This window comes from Neopsephotus bourkii, unplaced genomic scaffold (genome assembly GCF_033783945.1).
Source record: "Neopsephotus bourkii isolate Nb327-2 ecotype Australia unplaced genomic scaffold, CSIRO-AGI_Nbou_v1 NB_360, whole genome shotgun sequence".
Taxonomy (NCBI): Eukaryota; Metazoa; Chordata; class Aves; order Psittaciformes; family Psittacidae; genus Neopsephotus; species Neopsephotus bourkii.
The window spans coordinates 1691641-1709824 of NW_026900866.1; the positions used below are offsets into that span (position 1 = coordinate 1691641).

At 39.5% G+C, this 18184-nt stretch overlaps 1 protein-coding gene across 24 annotated transcripts in view; it reads right to left on the minus strand.

Annotated features, from left to right (window-relative positions):
* ESRRG (estrogen related receptor gamma) overlaps window positions 1–18184 on the minus strand; it is a 405523-nt gene that overhangs the window by 150844 nt on the left and 236495 nt on the right. The window contains exon 1 of one of the 24 annotated variants that reach the window (XM_061348555.1): window positions 13718–13956. The exons of 22 other annotated variants lie outside the window; for them this stretch is intronic. In XM_061348555.1, the coding sequence (XP_061204539.1) occupies window positions 13718–13797 (80 nt within the window). In that variant the 5' untranslated portion in view covers window positions 13798–13956. Of the gene's footprint in view, window positions 1–13713; window positions 13957–18184 lie in introns of those variants that run through there. One more of the 24 variants, XM_061348567.1, reaches the window with a different exon arrangement.

Below are 18184 nucleotides of genomic sequence, written 5' to 3' on the forward strand. Positions count from 1 at the left end.
GGGGCTTTTTTTGTTGTTGGCTGTGTGTTTGGCTTTGTTTGGGGTTTTTTTTCTGGTTTGGGCTGTATTAAAATCTAACCACATCTATTGTATAAATGCAGCCTGATAGATACTAACCTTTATTTCAAAGTCTCATCCAAGAAATGGGACAGGAAGAGGGGGTGGGAAACCAACCCAGTAAAACAAATCCTCATGTTAGTATAAATACACACAATATGTATGAAAATTATGTCAACTTAAACACATCTTTACCTAAAACATGAACATTTCAAATGTGAAAATTTCTCCAGTCAGGTAATACACTAATAAAAGCAGGGAAATGGAAGTAGCATATAAACAATCCCAATATATAACAACAAGTAAATTCTGCTTCCATTGCAAATGTATCCCACTTACTTTTAATACTGAGCAGTAAGCGAGAGCAGATATTGATGTTGACTGTAACAGATGTAATAAACACATGGCATTAAAAGCTCCCAAATACGCAAATGCAAAGGAATGGAAAAACTCCTTTTCAAAGGAAATGTGTACACAAGAAATAAGCAGACATTAAACCCTAAATCATAATGGTGTAATTTCAAAAAGACAATACATTCTATCTGCTCTGCTATGTCAGTGACCAAACAAATTAAACACTAAATGCTGACATTTCATCCTCCCCTCTGCTGCAAAACCCGAAGCACTAAACTCTGTGAACGCCTTTGACATTTGCCTCTATGCCTCTGGTTTAACACTGCTCTTAAAGAAGTAAGAAGTGTCTTTAAAAATCTCAGCTCTTGTGCTTATTCCTCTGCAGCTAAGCAGAGCCATTTACATAGTCCACTGAACACAGTTTAGTAAACACCACAAGAGTGCTCCTATCTCACTGCCCTTGTAAAACTGAGGCAGGGGTTCTGTTTTTAGTGCACACTCTGGTTCAGCGCTAATCCTGTTTTATGTTGCTCACACCTGCTGCTGACCAGCAGCCTGCTGATGGGTTGTGGTTTGTGCTGCTCCGAGACAACCCTCAGCAGCTCCAATGAAAACCCAGCCATTAAAGTGGAAACTAAACCCCAACTGCTATGCAAGAATTGTACAAGGGAAGGGCTGACACACATGCCTCCTTCTCCTTACTCTGCTACTCCTGACTTAACATCAGGGTTTTAGTGCAATGCTTGTATTTAGTCCTTATGCTGAGGAGTTCTTCTCCAGAGAGCAAATCTTAACGACAAATGTCACGGACGCAACCTTTACAAATATATGCTGTGTAACTCACCTTTTCCTTTGTGCCTAAGAAAATAATGGGCTTTGTTCTAAAGGAAGTACTGAATGTTGGTAAAGCATCTTTTCTGTGAGCATTTACAGAAACAGGCTGCTGCGAATTTACATTAAACTGCCTTTAACATGTTTGCATATGAAACTTAGATATTACTGTTGTAGAAAACAGGGGGGTTGTGGTTTTTGGGGGGGTTTGTTTTTAATTGCAATGCTGATCTACACATTCAAGAAAAAAAAAAAAAAAAGCCATAAAGTCAGATCTGCTTCCCATTGATCCCAGCAGTAAAACACACCAATGGCTTCATTTATACAGAAGACTGAATGCGTTACCAAAGACAGAAAGGTAATCTGTGATAAAAAGACTAGGTCTGGAGCTACATAGTGATCATTATCCAAAGAGAGTAAGAAAATCAAGGAAAAGAAAACGAGTGACAGTTGAACTCCTTTGTTTGACAAACACATTGATGCATACTGCATTGAGATCACAGGTAGAAATGACATGCAACTTTACTGATTCATACACTCAGATGTAGGCACTGTCATCTACAGCAAAGTTTTGCACTAGAAAATCTCTAAAATGGAGGGCAGGACATACTACTTTTTACACCTGCTTTAAGGTACTCTTTATATGACTAGAACAGCACAAAGAAACGTCAGAATATTTGGAAAGTGAACTGTCCCCTTTATCCTGTTACACCATCCCAGCCTATTTCTTTCAACAAAAGAGAAAGTAGAAAAATGTTTTCTGTCCAAGAGCCAACTCTCTGTGTATCTTAAAAGCTGTATGAACCTGTTCATAAATAAAAGGCTGGTTGGAGGCCAGTAAAGGCAATTCTCCATCTATTAAAATTTATTTTGCATCTTATAGGAAAAGACGTGCTGAATGACCACGACCATCCTTTGTGACTTTTTCATTCTGCATGGAACACCAAGTTGTTTCTGCCTATATAGGAAGACAATACAGATCCAGCAGACACAGGTAGTCCACGTTACAGCTTGTCATCCCAAACCCATCAGCAGAAACAAATCAAGACCAATCAATCTTTATGTAAATTCAGCATTCCAAGCCCTCTTGCAATTCAGATGTAAAACTAAGGGGGAAAAAAGGGGTCAGTCTCACTTTGTCTTACCATCTCCAGCTGAAGGATTTCTATCTCTTTAGTCAAAACAAGACCAAACTGGCACAATGCCAGCACTGCTTTTAAGCTCCCACAGAAAATATTATGGGGTAGTCTTGGTATTTCCTGGCCACATTCCCTTAGGCAACTCCATACTGGTACGAATGTCACATCCTGGCAGTGAATCCTTGAACACAAGCTCCATTTTTCCATTGTTTCCATTTAAAATACTACCAAATCATTCATTTTTAAAATCAATTATAGGGAATGATACAAAATCTACTAAAATCAATGGCATTTGTCCCATGTAATTTTAAATCCTGCCACCATCAGTAAAAAGGAAAGAGATCTTAAGACAGATGTTAAGAGCTTAGCAGAAAGCTGTCCTTCATACCTTGGAAAATCTCTGCTAAATTATCTAACAATGGTACCCAAACCCCACAGTAATTTTGTCAAACAGCTACATCTGCAGCATTCCTGTTCCAGCATTACCTAATGCACAAGAATCACACATTTTTAAGAATCAGGAGGAAAAAAAGCAGGAGGAGGAGGGAGAAAAAGTCCCGCCCCACTCATCCATCAAGTGTACAACCAGGCCACTGCTCCTCAGAAATTTATATATGCTACAAAGACAAAAAAAGACATAAAAAGCTCTTAGAAATAAAAACGCTTCAGAAGCCGGATTTTGATAGTGCCAGATGGGGTTTTTGCCAGATTCTAAAGTTGACTTAAATGCCAGGATACTTCGTTTCAGAAGCGGCAGCAGCTTACATATTGTCTAGTATTAGTATAGAATTGTATTGCTGATTCCAAAGCCCAGGCTATCATCGTCTGTGGGGGAGAATAAGATAAATAAAGAAAGAAGAATTGGCATTCCCTACAAACCTCGCTACCTGCTGCCTTGGAGCGCTATCTTCAAGTATGGCCTCCACAAAAAATAAAACACATTTAAGACTACTTTAGTTTGATTATAGTGCTTTCCCCAGGCAGGAATTTTTATTTCCGTTTGAATCTTTAAACCATTACATTTTCAGCAATGCATTTTTATATTTTCAGTTGACATCTTCATAGAAGAATAAAACCTTTGAGCAACAGCTCTAAAGCATGAAGTTTTCCTGCAGGATGTACTTAAATTATTTTACACCCAAATGGAGCTAGTTGTTTTTAGCTAAAACTTAATAAACCTTAAATCAATGACCTTTCCTTTACTGAATGCCTGCACTTGGGAAAGCTAACTTTCCCAAGAAACATATTTTGGTGAGTAAATGCCAAACAAAGGACTATTTAAATCTGAACATTTTCTCAATTTATAGCTTGTGAATGTTCAGCTCCTAAATACCTAACTGCTGCCTAATGTAGAGAACAGCAGTGCCTTGGTTTAATCACATACCATTGATTTCACAGTGTCCCAGTGATCTCATTGGCAGCAATCAATAATCATCCAAAATCAATCAAATCTGCTCTAGCACTATCATTCATCAAATTTGAATATCCCAAAATTAACTGTATGCACATGAAAGAAAAAGAACCTGGAATTCTGAAAAGATAAAAAAACCATAATCAGCAAACTTTGAGAATGTAATAGTGTATCCGAGCATGCTTCATGCCTGCTGGGGGAAGTTAACGATGAATCATACCTTGCCTTCCCAGCAAAGAATCCAAGATATATTCTTTTTCAAACACGACAATACACAGCAACTGAAGGCAGAGGACATACTAGTAAGTGATCAAACATGATTTTATGAACAGCTATGTTATGCCCTGAATATCAAACGTGTTGTCAGTAAATTAATGCACAAGCATGTTACACTACGAAGAACTGCACGCTGTAAGTTAGGTGCTGCACTTCACAGAGCGAAAGAGGATAAAATTACTGAATTCCTGTACCAAAAGCATGAACAGATGTAGCCACTTATTGAAAGAGCTGTTATTGTTTCCAGGGACTCCTCTCTCAACGTATTCACCTGTAATTTTGTAAAGGTAATAAATCTTTTCATTCATTACAGTCTACTCAAAAGCACCCTGCTATTTAATTTAAATGGAAAAAAGGCCCAAAGTGTCTAAAACATTTACTCTTGATAATGCAAAAGTGCTGGCATTTTACTCCATTCCTGATAAGCCGGTGCCAATGGATGTGACTATTCTTTTCTTCAAAGCATATCAGTAGTTCAAAAGCACTCTCAATCTTATCAGGTGTATGAACATCACAGTTACTAAAAACAGTTTGTACTGCTCCTCTCTTTCTGCCAGGCTATCAGATTAACCCAACTAACTAACTGTTATTTACACACAATCAAACATAAGCTGTGTTTTCAATATATTGTGAGCCGTTCCTGGCATGCTACAGGTTTTCTGCTTGACATTAGCTGTAACAAAAACAGTACCAGTGAATTAGCATACAACAAAAATACAGTCGCACCGGAACACAAAAGGGATGTGGGGAAAGAAGAAATGAAAAAGCAGGGGAAAAAAGAAACAGAAGAATTTTGTGAAGTTAGAATAATCACTTCCATCCCAGTATTTCACCAGGTAATCACCTCATGCTATTTGGGAAACGAGCACAGAAGCAGTAGGATTAAATGCATTCAAAACATACTGACATAGAATGTAAGAGCAGAGAAATAATCTCTATTTGCTTTTTTGTTTCTTTAATTCTCCTGTCTTCTAGGAACTGCCTCTGATTTTCAAAGGGCAAGAAAAAGAAATAAAAAAGGAAAGAAAAGAAGACAGAAAAATAGTTACAGTGTCTGAAGGCATTTAAATGCCTTTACTGTTTTTGCCTGGAACATGACTGTGATGTCTGATGATCAACCTTCCTCTGCCATTAAGATTTAAAGACCTATCACAAACTCAAAACCCTCCTCCCTCTCTCCAAACAAGCCTCTCAGCAACTCTCCCTTTTCATTCAGTGTCTCCGGCACTGGATTTTCAGTGCTAACTACTGAGAAATAAGAAAAGGGCCACGGCTCTGAAGCTTTTGCTTACTGCACAGCCATAGGAAACATGCGCAGGCATCTCCCTCCATGCTTCTCAATGACAGCTACAATGCAGTATTTAAACTGTTAAACATTAACCTGGCTGTGCTAAAGGAAAAGTTCCTGAACACTGGGAGAAAATCCCCAGTTCCAGCTCTTGGTTAATTACAGCCTCCTTTAGAAGCTGAAGCTCCAGCTCTCTGTGTGGAGCGCTTCTTCCCACCACAGCCCCCGAGAGCCTTTAGCTGGACACCTCTGATGGACCTGCTACCACCTGAGCCCATCTTGTGCCTGGATTCCCATCCTCCGGATTTGCCAAGGAACAATGAGCTGAATTAAGCCAAGTGTGCAGCGCCGGGTAATTCAGCCGATTGTTGTTTCTCCATCTGTGACACAGAGGCATGATGACTGATGGGGCAGGTGTCATTCATCCTAATGTCAGTGCCTGCTCGGCTCTTTAAATATCACCCAAGCACCAACTGGGACCCAAAGCAGCTCCCACAAGAACAACGGCAAGGGTGCCGTGAGCTTCACTCAGTCAGTGGGAATCCGATTCTCACCCCCCTTTAATGCTAACAGGAACAGTTGGTTAAAGACATGGCATTTCGTGCCCCAAACATCTCACTACGTTAACCGCTGCTAGGAGAACGCTGCCAGGCAATTATTGCACTGCTTGAAAAGTGAGTATGATTTAGTAAAGGAAATCCTGCATTCACAGAACAGTGAGAAAAGAATTAAAAGGAATTAAAAAATCCACAGTTTGATGTGAGAATTTTAGCATTCTCCAAAGCTAATTCTGCTGGCAATCCATGCGTGCTTTCTGTCAGAAACACACTCTGAATCTCTTTGGTTTTAAGATGGTTTTAGTTTTAATTTTTACCAGATTTTTTTTCTAATAATAAAATAAATAATTATATCTATTAAAAAATAAAATAATTGTGCTAAAGAAAGCCTCAGAGACTTTAGGATTAATTTCTCTGAAAACTATTTTAGCATAAATATTTGTGAACTGAGCATATCGCGGTCCAAGAAAATACCAACTTTAACATAAAAGGACACCAGCATTCATTACCCTGAAAGATAGGAACCAAACCCAACTTGCAGACAGGAAAAAAATATTTTTAAAAGAAATTAAAGAATACATAGAAAATGGATTGATCCTTCCTCTCTCTTGCCTTTTAATATATGGAGGATTAGACAAACTGCCAGTAGCTGCCTATACTAAGAGCACAGCTCAGAGTACGTAATGGGGTATAATTTCGCCATTTTGTTAACTTGTTCTTTATTAGATGTTTTCCTGTCTTGTATTTCCTTCAAAATATTCATGTGAGAGTAAAACAAGTGTTTCTTCCAAAAACAGCTTTAGAAACAAAACCAGAAATAGGGGGAAAGGGGAAAAAGAAGAGCAATAACATGAATAGGGATGGACTGCCTAAAACAAGCCACCTCCTTCTCTCCTCACCCATACCGGCACCTTTATATGGGAAGGAATTTCAGAAATGCTCGGGAACAAGTTAGCACTACATCTGAGACAGACTTTTTCATTACACTTCCCAGGATCTCCACATCTGCAGGACTTTAAATTGCTTAATGTCTAGCTAGCTGGGACACACACACACACACACACACACACACACACACACACACACACACACACACACGACGACGGCACAGGATGGGGATGGGGGACTGGCTTATAATTCATTATTTACATTTTTACCCTTTATTTACTTATTCTTTAAACTTGTTTGTTTGTTCAGCTTTTTTCTGCAGCCACTCGAAACAAGCAACAGTAACTCCATATCATCTTCTCATTCTAACTTGCCAAAGCCATCAATCTCTGATCACACCTATTAGAATCAAGCTGTAGCCACACTACGTTTTGTGACAGCTTGACCAGTTGTTTAAGGAAAGAGTGTGTGATGGAGCAAAGCTGAATCAACACATCTGTGATACTTCTGACACGCCTCAGCATGGCTAATATTAATTTGTTTTCTTTGGCTAGGTAAGTGCTGCCAAAACGCATTACATATGGTATGTAGTTCCAATCAAAATGATGAAAAGGAGATGTACAGGGTTGGTTTGTTTTCACTTATAGCAACATGGAAAGATACAGAGGAGTAAGAGACATCCACACTAACCTACAGAGCAATAACCTGAAAAAAAACTCAAATCACTTTATCTTAAAGTTTGCTTTCAACACACAAGCCTTTAAGAGAATCTGCCCTCCCACATAAAATTCTGCAAAGAGGTTTTACTCAGGGAAAGGGAATATAATTTTCAATATATGATAAAAGGATATATTCAGACTCCTCCCACATGCACAAAGGTAACTCATCACATTTCAGTAGGTTATCATATATATTATAAACATACACAAGTCTGTACAAGGATATTATAAATGGCTTAATCGGCCCAAGGAACCTGTATTTCGTACACCCCAATATATTAACACTAACTTTCTGCAGTATATAGAGACCCTTCTCCAATTCCATGCTTAATGTTCTTTGTTAGTGACATGAAAAATTAAAATTTATATTTCTGATTTTTTTTTGCCTTGTAAATTTTGATCTAAATCAGAAAATTCCACCTAGATTTCATACAAATTCAGAATGTTGACCCACAGTAAGAATTAGATATTCAGCAGTAAAGAAAACCAGCATATGCTTGTCTTGCACTCCGTGAAAATCCCTGTAACTCTCTGACTTGCAATAGACTTTTCCTAGCAAGTCTAGGAAGCTGAAGAAAAAAAAAAACAAAAAAAACAACAAAACAAAAACAAAACCACAACAACATTTTATTTCAGTTTTAGAAGAAGTGAGAAATGATGCCCTGATTAAAAAGCTATGCTTCTTAGAAAAGGGAAATAATTGGAAATGAGACAAGATTCCCTTTAATGCAATCCTGCTATATTGAGGAATAGCAAAGAGAAAAGCCCTTCTTTGTTTGAAGGAAATACAAATTAGTTGAAAAACATTACAAGCATTATGCAAACAACCCCAAGAGATTTAAAGCTTCTGTAACACTAACATAGCAAATACATAAATCGTTTCATTAGACATACGCATCAAAAGGCAATGTTCTACCTTATCTATCGAAGTTACTCTCCAAAGTGCTACAGAAAATGCAAACCCCAAATCCTCTAAAAGTAATTAATAGTATCTGAAATAGCAGTACATAATTCAGTTTCCTTTTTACTTCTGAACAAGTAAACCATAGCAAAAAAACAACCACAAAAACAACACTATAGGATTTTGGGGGAGGACTGAGGAATACGTGTTTTATAGTATTGTCTGAGGACATCATGATTTATATGAGTGACCATATGTAGGAGGCTCCCCCCCCCCCCAAAAAAAAATAAATAATATTCTTTAGGTGTAAACATAACCATGTTTCCAAGGACACGCAGCTGAAAATACAAAGCTGTGACTGACAACAAAAATTTACAGGAATGTGCATAAATATCAGTCATGTAAATGACTCGGAAGAGGAAATTAATATATTAAAATAACCACAAACAAACAGCATCCTTTAAAATCAAAACTGTGAGTACAAATACAGAAAATGATAGATTACATGGAGAATCTGACATAAAATCAGGTGCAAATACTTTACTTTGCTGGCCAGCTCTCTTTGCATGGGTAAGAAGAATAAGCACATAAAAGCAGCAGGTTTATAACAAGCAACTGCACAGAGGGAAGTTACATAGCTCTGCATATACTTACTGTATACATCTCTGTGTGCATACACACAGTAAGAGATGTACATTGCACAAACTGCATAAAGAATACACTATATATCTGGAACACACACACACGGGTATCTATGCATTCAAACTCAAAACTCGCTGTGCATAGACAGAACATTTCCACATAACCTACAAAAATATAAAACAAAACCACGTATACACATGCTTCTACTGATGTGACTACGAATGTATGATTACCTAACTGGAGCCTAAAGTAAAAGAGAATATACAAAATGTAAAAGAACATGTAATAAGTGGAATGTCAAGCTGCAGCAACTGCTGGTGTCATCCCCGCACTATCAAACATACGTATGAGTATGATTTGAGACCGAGAGGCTAAATATTTCACTGTCACAGCATGTCGAGAAATGCAATTCATTTCTCTCTCACGTGCTTTAGGACAATGACAATTTAATACAAGGCCAGCAGATGTAAAAGAGAGAAAAACTGAACAAACTGGCCCAGCATAATCACAGATTTCCTCTAGAGATCCTGGTAGCGTGAGGCTCATATGCACATTTTGTTGTTTCTTCCCTCCATGAATTTGCTGTGATGAAGGATTCATAGCAAAGCTTATCTTATGGGCAGAGGCTACTTTAAGCTTCAATAAAAACAAGAGTTCCTCATTGGGTTTTTTTCCTCTTACTTATCCTATTCACTTATCTTCAGCAAAAAATACTCATTTGAGATACCTCTTAGAAAGGTTCAGGTAAGTGGGTTTTTTTCATTGCTACTTACACTTCCACAGGAGTGCAAGCAACCCCTCTGCAGGTCAAGGGTCAGTCCTTTAAAAACATTCCGTAAAATAAATAATCATGTCACTTATAAATAATTCATACTCTAATATCATTATTTTTCTATCATAATTCCACTTCATACCATAAACAGCAGCACAGTATATGGGCTAGCACATCTGTGAGAATAGACATATCATACATTCCAGCTCCTCTACACGAAGTAGGCTTCAATTATTGTTAAATATTATCGCAGACAAGTTACCTTCTGTATTTGATGAATAGCACCATGTATTTGAAATTAATTGCAAAAGTAGGGATGGCTAATGAGGCGGCCCTTATCTTTTCACAGCAGTGCAAGCACAAGTATTTTTCTGCAGGCTCAAGATTTCTTTTAAATGCCCAAAGTGCAATTAACTAAGTTAAAATCTGATTAAAAATATAAACACAGAAATCTTCACAACAGCTAATGCAGCCTCACAAAAAACTAATAATAATAAAAAGACTAAGGAAACCCTTATCTCTTTTCTTATCACTAAGCATGTGTTTTGAAAAATAATAATTAAATAAATTGTTCCCTGCAGATTCTTCCCAGTTGTTTTGCTTCCCATTAGCATCTTTGAAAAGAGTTTGTTAAGTCAATAGTTACTCTTTATTACAGAACTATGGGGATAGTGCCCTTCCACCTACCTCAGTTGAAAAATAAATTCAAAGCCTAAGGACTGTTAAGGAAAAGGACAGTTTGTCTCAGGAAAAATGTGAGGCAAAAAGAAATATAGAGAAAAACTGATCAGCCATTCAAGAGAATTAATGGATATCCACAAGGGCTTTGCTAATAACATGGGTTAATTACCGCTGCAACACACCAGGCTGGGTAAATAAAAGAGCACAACCATAAACACATTAAAATGAGCACCTATCACTAAAAGAGGGGCAAGCCCCAGTAAATGAAAAGCTGTCAGAAGGGCATTACAGCACAAACCTCTTACACTTCCTGCAGGGTTTAAAACTTGCCAGCAGTCTCCCAAACCCCAAAAAAGCTTCTCTGGAAACAGAGAGGGAAGAGTGGACCCAGGGCCTGCCTGCAGCCCATGGGAGAACACGGGCAGAGCCTGTTCAATCACCCACATTTGGGGGTGGATTCACAATACAGGGCTGCATGCCATATTGCACACCTGGGTTGCGTATAGAGGCCTGAAGACTTCTGACTTAATGCTAACTTTGGGCTTTACTTCTTAATAACAACTGTAAATAGCTATCTCTTAAGGCGAATGCATGAGTTTAAAGATCTCCACAGTCTGGAGAAACTGTGGGGTGGAATCAAGTGCTGCTTCCCACTTCACAAAGAAGCTTCTTCAGTCCACCCTTTACAAATGAAAGGCACTCCTAAAGAAAATTCTTCAGGAATTAGAAGCTATGTCAAAGCGTGAAACTGACATAAACTCTCCTATGTTTAGTATATAATTGCCTTGTGCACACAGACACACACACACATAAATATATATACCTTTACATGCTGAGTATACACGCATACTCATATTCATCCAGACACAAACATAACCAGGACAGGGTAACCCAACAGAACATTCCCACGCTGCAACATGAATAGAATGGACAGAAAAAAAGAAAATACATATACCGACCATCACTGCACTAAAGTATTCACATGATGTGACACCTACATCCACTTTCTGTATGTTACAGCCACCCCACACAATCCTTATTTATTGCAATCTGTTTTATCAGCTGCACTGTAAGAGGGAGATCCATGGGCACTGTAACAGCTGAATTGGTTTCATGTTTAGACGCTGCTGCACGTTTGGAAATGGCAAAAGTAAGGGAACTGATGAGGGTTCAAATTAATGAAATACAGCGAGCCACAAAGGGCAAATGCCCATAGTGCATGGAGATTTCTGGAGTTACAAATCTCCTGCGTTTTCCATGTTTGGCATTCGGAGAACATGTTTAAGTTCACTAAACTACCCCTGTTCTCATTCCGCCCCCCCCCCCCTTTTTTTTTGCAGTGTTTCAATTGCCTTTTCTTTTCCAACAGCTGTGACAACTGTTAAAACAGTCAGTAAAATTAAGTCCACTCTATAATCCTACAGTGAACGTTACATTTTAATCAGAGGTTGAAGGAGATTTCATGTTATGAACGCACTGATTCATTTAGAACGATTAAACTGACACATATGTCAAAATGAGCAGATATATTTATTGCATCTGTTAGCTTATTAACTATCAGTAATTATTAGTGTTACTGTTATTGCCGAAAAAGCAAAACGCCAAGGCTGCAGCTGGCTTTTAAGTTACTGCATTCTTTAACATGCTCTGCCTTAAAATCAAAGCATACTAGTGACAGGCAGATGTCTGTGCACTCCCAAAATGTTCGGGCAATTTTTAGCTTGAATCCTCTCTGCCCTCATCCATAACATAAGAACTAAAGGAACTACTGTATTTATTTTATATTCTCGTACGTGCATATGCATGTTACAATATATAGCAAAAATGCAATTACTATGAACATTAATAACATGTAAAACTCTGAGGTTTATTAACTGAAACAGAGAAGCGGACACATTTTTGAGCTTTAGTTATTTCTCTGTGTCCACTCATTCATACATGCCCCAAACCCTATGCTCAGGCAAAATACTGGGAGTGTTTTAGGATGACTTTTAATTCAGCCAAAGAGGAAGAAAAAAATTAGTTTGAATCTTGCACCAGACCCAAAAAGACATGTGCCCCGATTTCATTTAAATGCATCTACTCTAAGAGGCTTATCTAAACTAATCATTCAAATTAGCTGTAAGAAGGTAAATTCAAGAAAGCTCCTTTGGGGAGGTGGGGGGGGGGGGTTTGAAAGCATGGACATACACACAAAAAAGGCAACTTATCTTTTTTATGTATTTTATCAAAAACGTGTCACTTCGTAAAAGCTGTGGAAATTGCACTCTTACATTTACAAAGGCTATCTTACATTATATAGCAATCTCACAGTGCACCGACCTATAAACAACATCTGAGAGGACCATCCTACCTGTTTTTATTTCCTTTTATTTATCCCGGAACATACAGTGGGTTTCCCTGACTCCCCTTTTCCCAAACTGCATTCCTGCCAGGCAGGCTATTTGTTACTTCCTTTATTATTCCACCAATATATGACCACCGCAATTCACTTTACATGTCTGGCTTAATTACAAATAGCAGTGCAATATGCAGACAGTAAGGACAGCTAGTGGGCATCTACCTATAATACACTGTCACCTCTCAATACAGCCTTTCCAGATTGCGTCTAGGGCGATGCTGACCATTAGCTTGGGTTTTTTTTCTTCGCTGTTACTGTCACACTCAGCGTAATACGAAGGCTACGTTAAGTGGCTCGACATCAAGAAAAATGAATCGGTGACAGCTCCCGTGATATATTCCCATTTAATCCCTGCGGCGGGCTGAAATCAAGTTCAGGGGCCGCTCGACCCCCCGGGTTTGTTCGGGCGCCACGCTTCCCACCGGGAACACTCCGTAAGGTAGCTGGGAAGTGCCAGCCAAGTACTGCGCCTCGTCCAAAAGTATTCTGCTCCCTTTTGTAAGGAAAAGCAGAGAGCTGAGGAACCCCTGTGAAGTACCGAACACACATCGCCACGCGCTCGGGCCGCTCCCTCCCTCCTAACCGGGGACCGGGCGCACCTGTAAGCCTGCTCGGCCCCGGGGCCGACCGCTTGGCCACAGCAGCACCGCTCCGCGCCCTCCCCCGCGGCATACAGCCGCTGCTCAGTGCCCCGGACCGGGCCGGGCGGCTCAGCATTCTATACCTGCAGCCTGTGCGCCTGTCCTGTTTTATGGCTGTGGGGGGTTAAGAAATAAGGGAAAGCGGGGAGCGGTACCTACTCTTCCTCGTAGTGCAGGGAGAGCGGCTCCGGCAGGCAAAGTTCTACCGAATCCATGTGCGCCCGGCGACCATGCTTCATGCGCCGTAAAGCAAAGTTTCCGCGGCGGAGCGCAGCGCTTGGCACGAGCGCGGCGGGGCGAGACGGCGGCGGCCGGCCGGGACCCAGAGCTCGCCCGCCCGCCTAATCAAGGGCTTAAAGCCGCGCCGGGCACTCATGAATATGAAGTAGTTCTTTACATATGCAATCCCCGCGGCCCGGGGCAGCGTCCCATTGGTGACGAGGCGGCCAATCAGGAGCCAGAGTGGCCCGGTGCGCGGGCTGCGCGGCAGGTATAGGGGTGGGGACGGGGACGCGGGGGGGCGAGTGTGGAGCGGCCTGAGGCAGTGGTGGCGGAGGGCAGAGCTCGCGGGTGTGTTTGCGTTACTGCGCGGTTTTATGCTCCCCAGCTTCACCCGTCGAAGGATCAAACGTAGAGATAGAGGATGAAGTTTGAGACGCCGTCACCCGTGTTGGTGGCGTTTCACTGTGGTGCCGTTAGGGAGAAGCCTCGGCTCAGCTCTTCTGACCGCGCCTTCCCGACCTCTCTGGAACGGCCCGGCGCCAGAGAACTTAAAACATAATAAAAACAGCAAGCGCAGCCTGCCGAAGTTTCCGGGTAACTCAACTTTTCATTGTCCTGCGAGTTGCTGTGGGGGGAGGAAGGGGTGGGCTGGGGTTTTATGCTGTATAATATATATAAATACATCTAGAGTATATAAATACGGTTTTAATACATATAAGTATAATCGTTTTAAATATTTAAAGCTTTTTTTTTTTTAACTTACTAAAAAAAACCAGGCATTCCTAACAAAATGAGCACTCAAATCCATTCCTTAATAGCGTGGGTGCAACTGGGAGCATAGGCAGGTATATGTATTCATATACGGGTATATATATTCATGTACAGGTTAGCTATCTCTAAACATGGGTATATTTAAGGTTTATGCACCATGGGAATATTGAGGTGTTTAGATGTATATATTTAGATAAAGCAAAGAGAAAAGCTCCAGAACTGCTCAATTTCTTCCTTAACTGTGGAGGGATTCGAGTGGACTGACTGAACCTGCCTCATTTTAACAAGATAAGGGACTGTGCTGTAGTAGGTCTGTGTTAGTAAATCGGGGAGTCCATAGACCCCTACAGTGTTTGGGGTTTTGTAAAGGGAATTTTACCAAACTGAAAGGGAAATGACACACGTAACCCTGTATCTAAACATCACCAAGCCCAGCTCCAGCAAACCACTTCCAGCCAGCTCAGAGCTGCTTATCTCTGTCGTATGAAAGGTCCCTGATTTAACTTGTTCTGTGAAAATGACCATACTCAAATTTAGAGACACTATTTGCACTGAAACACATGCACACACGCCTTTTTGAAAATATCAGTCATGAACTGGGGTACATTGTTTTCTCTGAAAAGCTACTGGTTTTACTTAATATTACGACTAAGACACCCTGCTTATTTTCCAGGTTCAAAGTGTTTCTTCCCCTACCAGTGAAAACATATGCAGGCTATTTCTGGTAAGATGAAAAAAGAATTAAAAAAAAACACCACTGAAAAGACTGTATTTTTCTAAAATTCAGTTCAACTCTTAAGAAAATCTTTTGTGACTGGAACACTAACAGGATGAAAATGGCAGTCTTTTAGCTCACAAAAAAACCCTAACCCGTAGAATGCATTAATACGATTCATAAATTGGAATGCAAATGCATTCTCCAAATCTCTTCCACAACACTTGATCAAATAAATACAGCAACAAAATCCAGTTACAGAATGCTTAAGTTCAATACACGTGTTTGTGTATGTTTATACAGGAGAGATTCTAGTGACATGTATTTAATCTTAGATGAAGACCAGGCCTGCTTCCTACAAAAGAATGCATTCCTACAAATAAATACATGTAACTTTAGGAATTGAAGTCACACAGCAAAACTACAGCTCGGACTACTGTACAAAAGAAGGTAGTAAAAGCTTCATTACTAGTAGTAGTATGCTGTCTGTATTGTTAAATGTGAACTCTGTTATTAAGATGTAAATTCACTCATAAGCAGTGATTTATAAAGCTCCGAAATGTAGAGTAAAATCCAAGTACTCTGTAGAAACATCAGAGACCAAAAAAAAGAACCAATTTTTAATCAAATTTTTAAATGAGAGACATTTAATAATGCTATTGTATTATAATATCCCCTTTAAAGTAACAGTTTGATAAATATGGATTTGGGAATCAAATCAGAACTTGGATGTCTTTATGTAAAGGTATCTGTATTACTATATAAACCCAAAATAACAGTTCCTACAAACTGATTTACATGTCCACATTGGCAAAACATGAAAATACAAATACATTGTTTGCACTGAGTGTGTCTTTGAGTGTCTGTTTATACATTTATACCCAAAATTGCTATTTTACAATATGCTAAAATGACTTAAAATCTGTTAATGTGTATGTGTTTTCATTTTAAAATTACTCATAATGAATCCCCTATACATGAGTAATTTGCTCAGGTCTCTTTCCTTTAAGTTCCCTGAATACACCCTCCTTAAAATATGACATCTAATCCATTTTGAAACTTACCAAGCACAGATCAGTTTGATTTCTACTTTCTTTCATTTATCTCCTAAGACTATATATATTCAGGTGCTGAAATATGATGGTCTCTTTCCTTCTGTCATGGTCTGTCTTTCAGTAAGCCCTCCTTTTCATGTACAAATTAGCTTCCCCTACCTTGTTGCCTTCTCCCCCACTACCTTCCCTCTATACCCCCAAATAACACATTTTTCTTCTCCCACTATGAACCATAATTACCTTCCTATCAACCATCTTTCATCCAAGCAAGCGGCTCTCTTCCCTGCCAGTGCTGCTTCTTGGGAAACCAGAAATACAGTGCTGCACTTTGCATTCTGATAAACAAAGCAGTTGGCTTCTTCCCCCAGGACTGGAAGTGTCATCTCCACCAGACTGGGTCCTGGAATTCCAACTACATTCTTGCAGTTGGGTTTCACAGTTACTGATCAATTTGGGGGGTGGGGGTGGGGAGGAGGAAAAAAAAGGTGAGAAAGAGATTACAGCAAGAAATAAACTGGTGCTAAGTGTAGCTTCATTTTTCTCAAGCTTTTTCTCTAGAGCTACATGAAAACAGTAGTAGGAAAAAGGAAACGAAAAGCAAAACAGGTATCCATTTACTGAATTTTACCAAGGGATGTAGACTAAGGACATGCACACAGACACCTGCGCTAACTTACCAAATCGTACAGCACAAAATCTTACCACAAGGAGTCTATACAAAACAGTGGTAATGGAATCAGAGAGGGGAAGAAAAAAGCCAGCATGAGTGCCTGTACCAGTCAAGGGACATTAGTGAGCTGCACCTACATTTCCATGTTTCTGTGTGCATATAATTTCCCTTGTGTGCCGAACAGTATATCTTTAAGCATCTTCACATTTAAATACTGTAGACATTCCAAGGCATCCAAATGGCCAGAGTCTTAAAACACAACTACCTCAAGGCAACTAAAGAAGTAAGATTCAGTGGTGCTTTAGTACATTGTGTTAAACGTGTATTTACCAAAAGGAGCAACATGCTCAAGCCACCTGGGAAGGAGCAAGAATATGAAAGAGTCTGATAGGTGCTGAGAATTCGGTTAAAAAACAAATATCCTATTACTTTACCTAGAAATTTGCCATACACCATGCCACCTTATTCAAAGTCTAGCTAGAAAATACCATATTGTTTAAAGTTGGAAAGAAACACTGAAGTATCAAATGTGTGATTTGCCCTTTATTCACAGTCGCTAATTAAAGAAACACAACTCAGATGCAATCTGACTATGCTACAAGTGAGATCAACATTAGAACAACATTGTCACTGTCTACTGGTCTTTCGTGTTTTCTGCTTCCCACTGAAAGGCACTTGGTGCATCCCTGGATACCGCTAATGAGTTAAATAAACAAACGCTACCAAAGTCCCAAATTCTGCTCACCTGTTTGTACGTAGTTGAACAAACTGTAGCAGGTTATTACTTTAAAGCCATCTGCTACTTCAATCTGTATTTAGCATTAATTACTCCTTGTTTTGATCTCAGGGAAAAAAAAAAGAAATCTCGTAACACAATCTCTGAATGCTCCTTGGAACTTTTCCACAGTGCATTCACAAATACACAGAACAGGGCTTTTGGCTTGTGCCACTATGCTCTGTTCCAGTATATTAAAAACATCTCCATGAAATAACAGCAATTGCCTTACCCTGTTGCTGAACTACATTCAATTCATCTCCTCTCTCAAATAAATACTCCATATTTTCTCCTCATTTTCTTTTCAAGGGCATGGGTATTTAAATGACTGCTTTCTACAGAACAGAAACTGTTCGCATTGCTACAAATGAGAATTATTCTCTTGATGAAACACCTTTTCCAAAGCTTCTGACAAAAG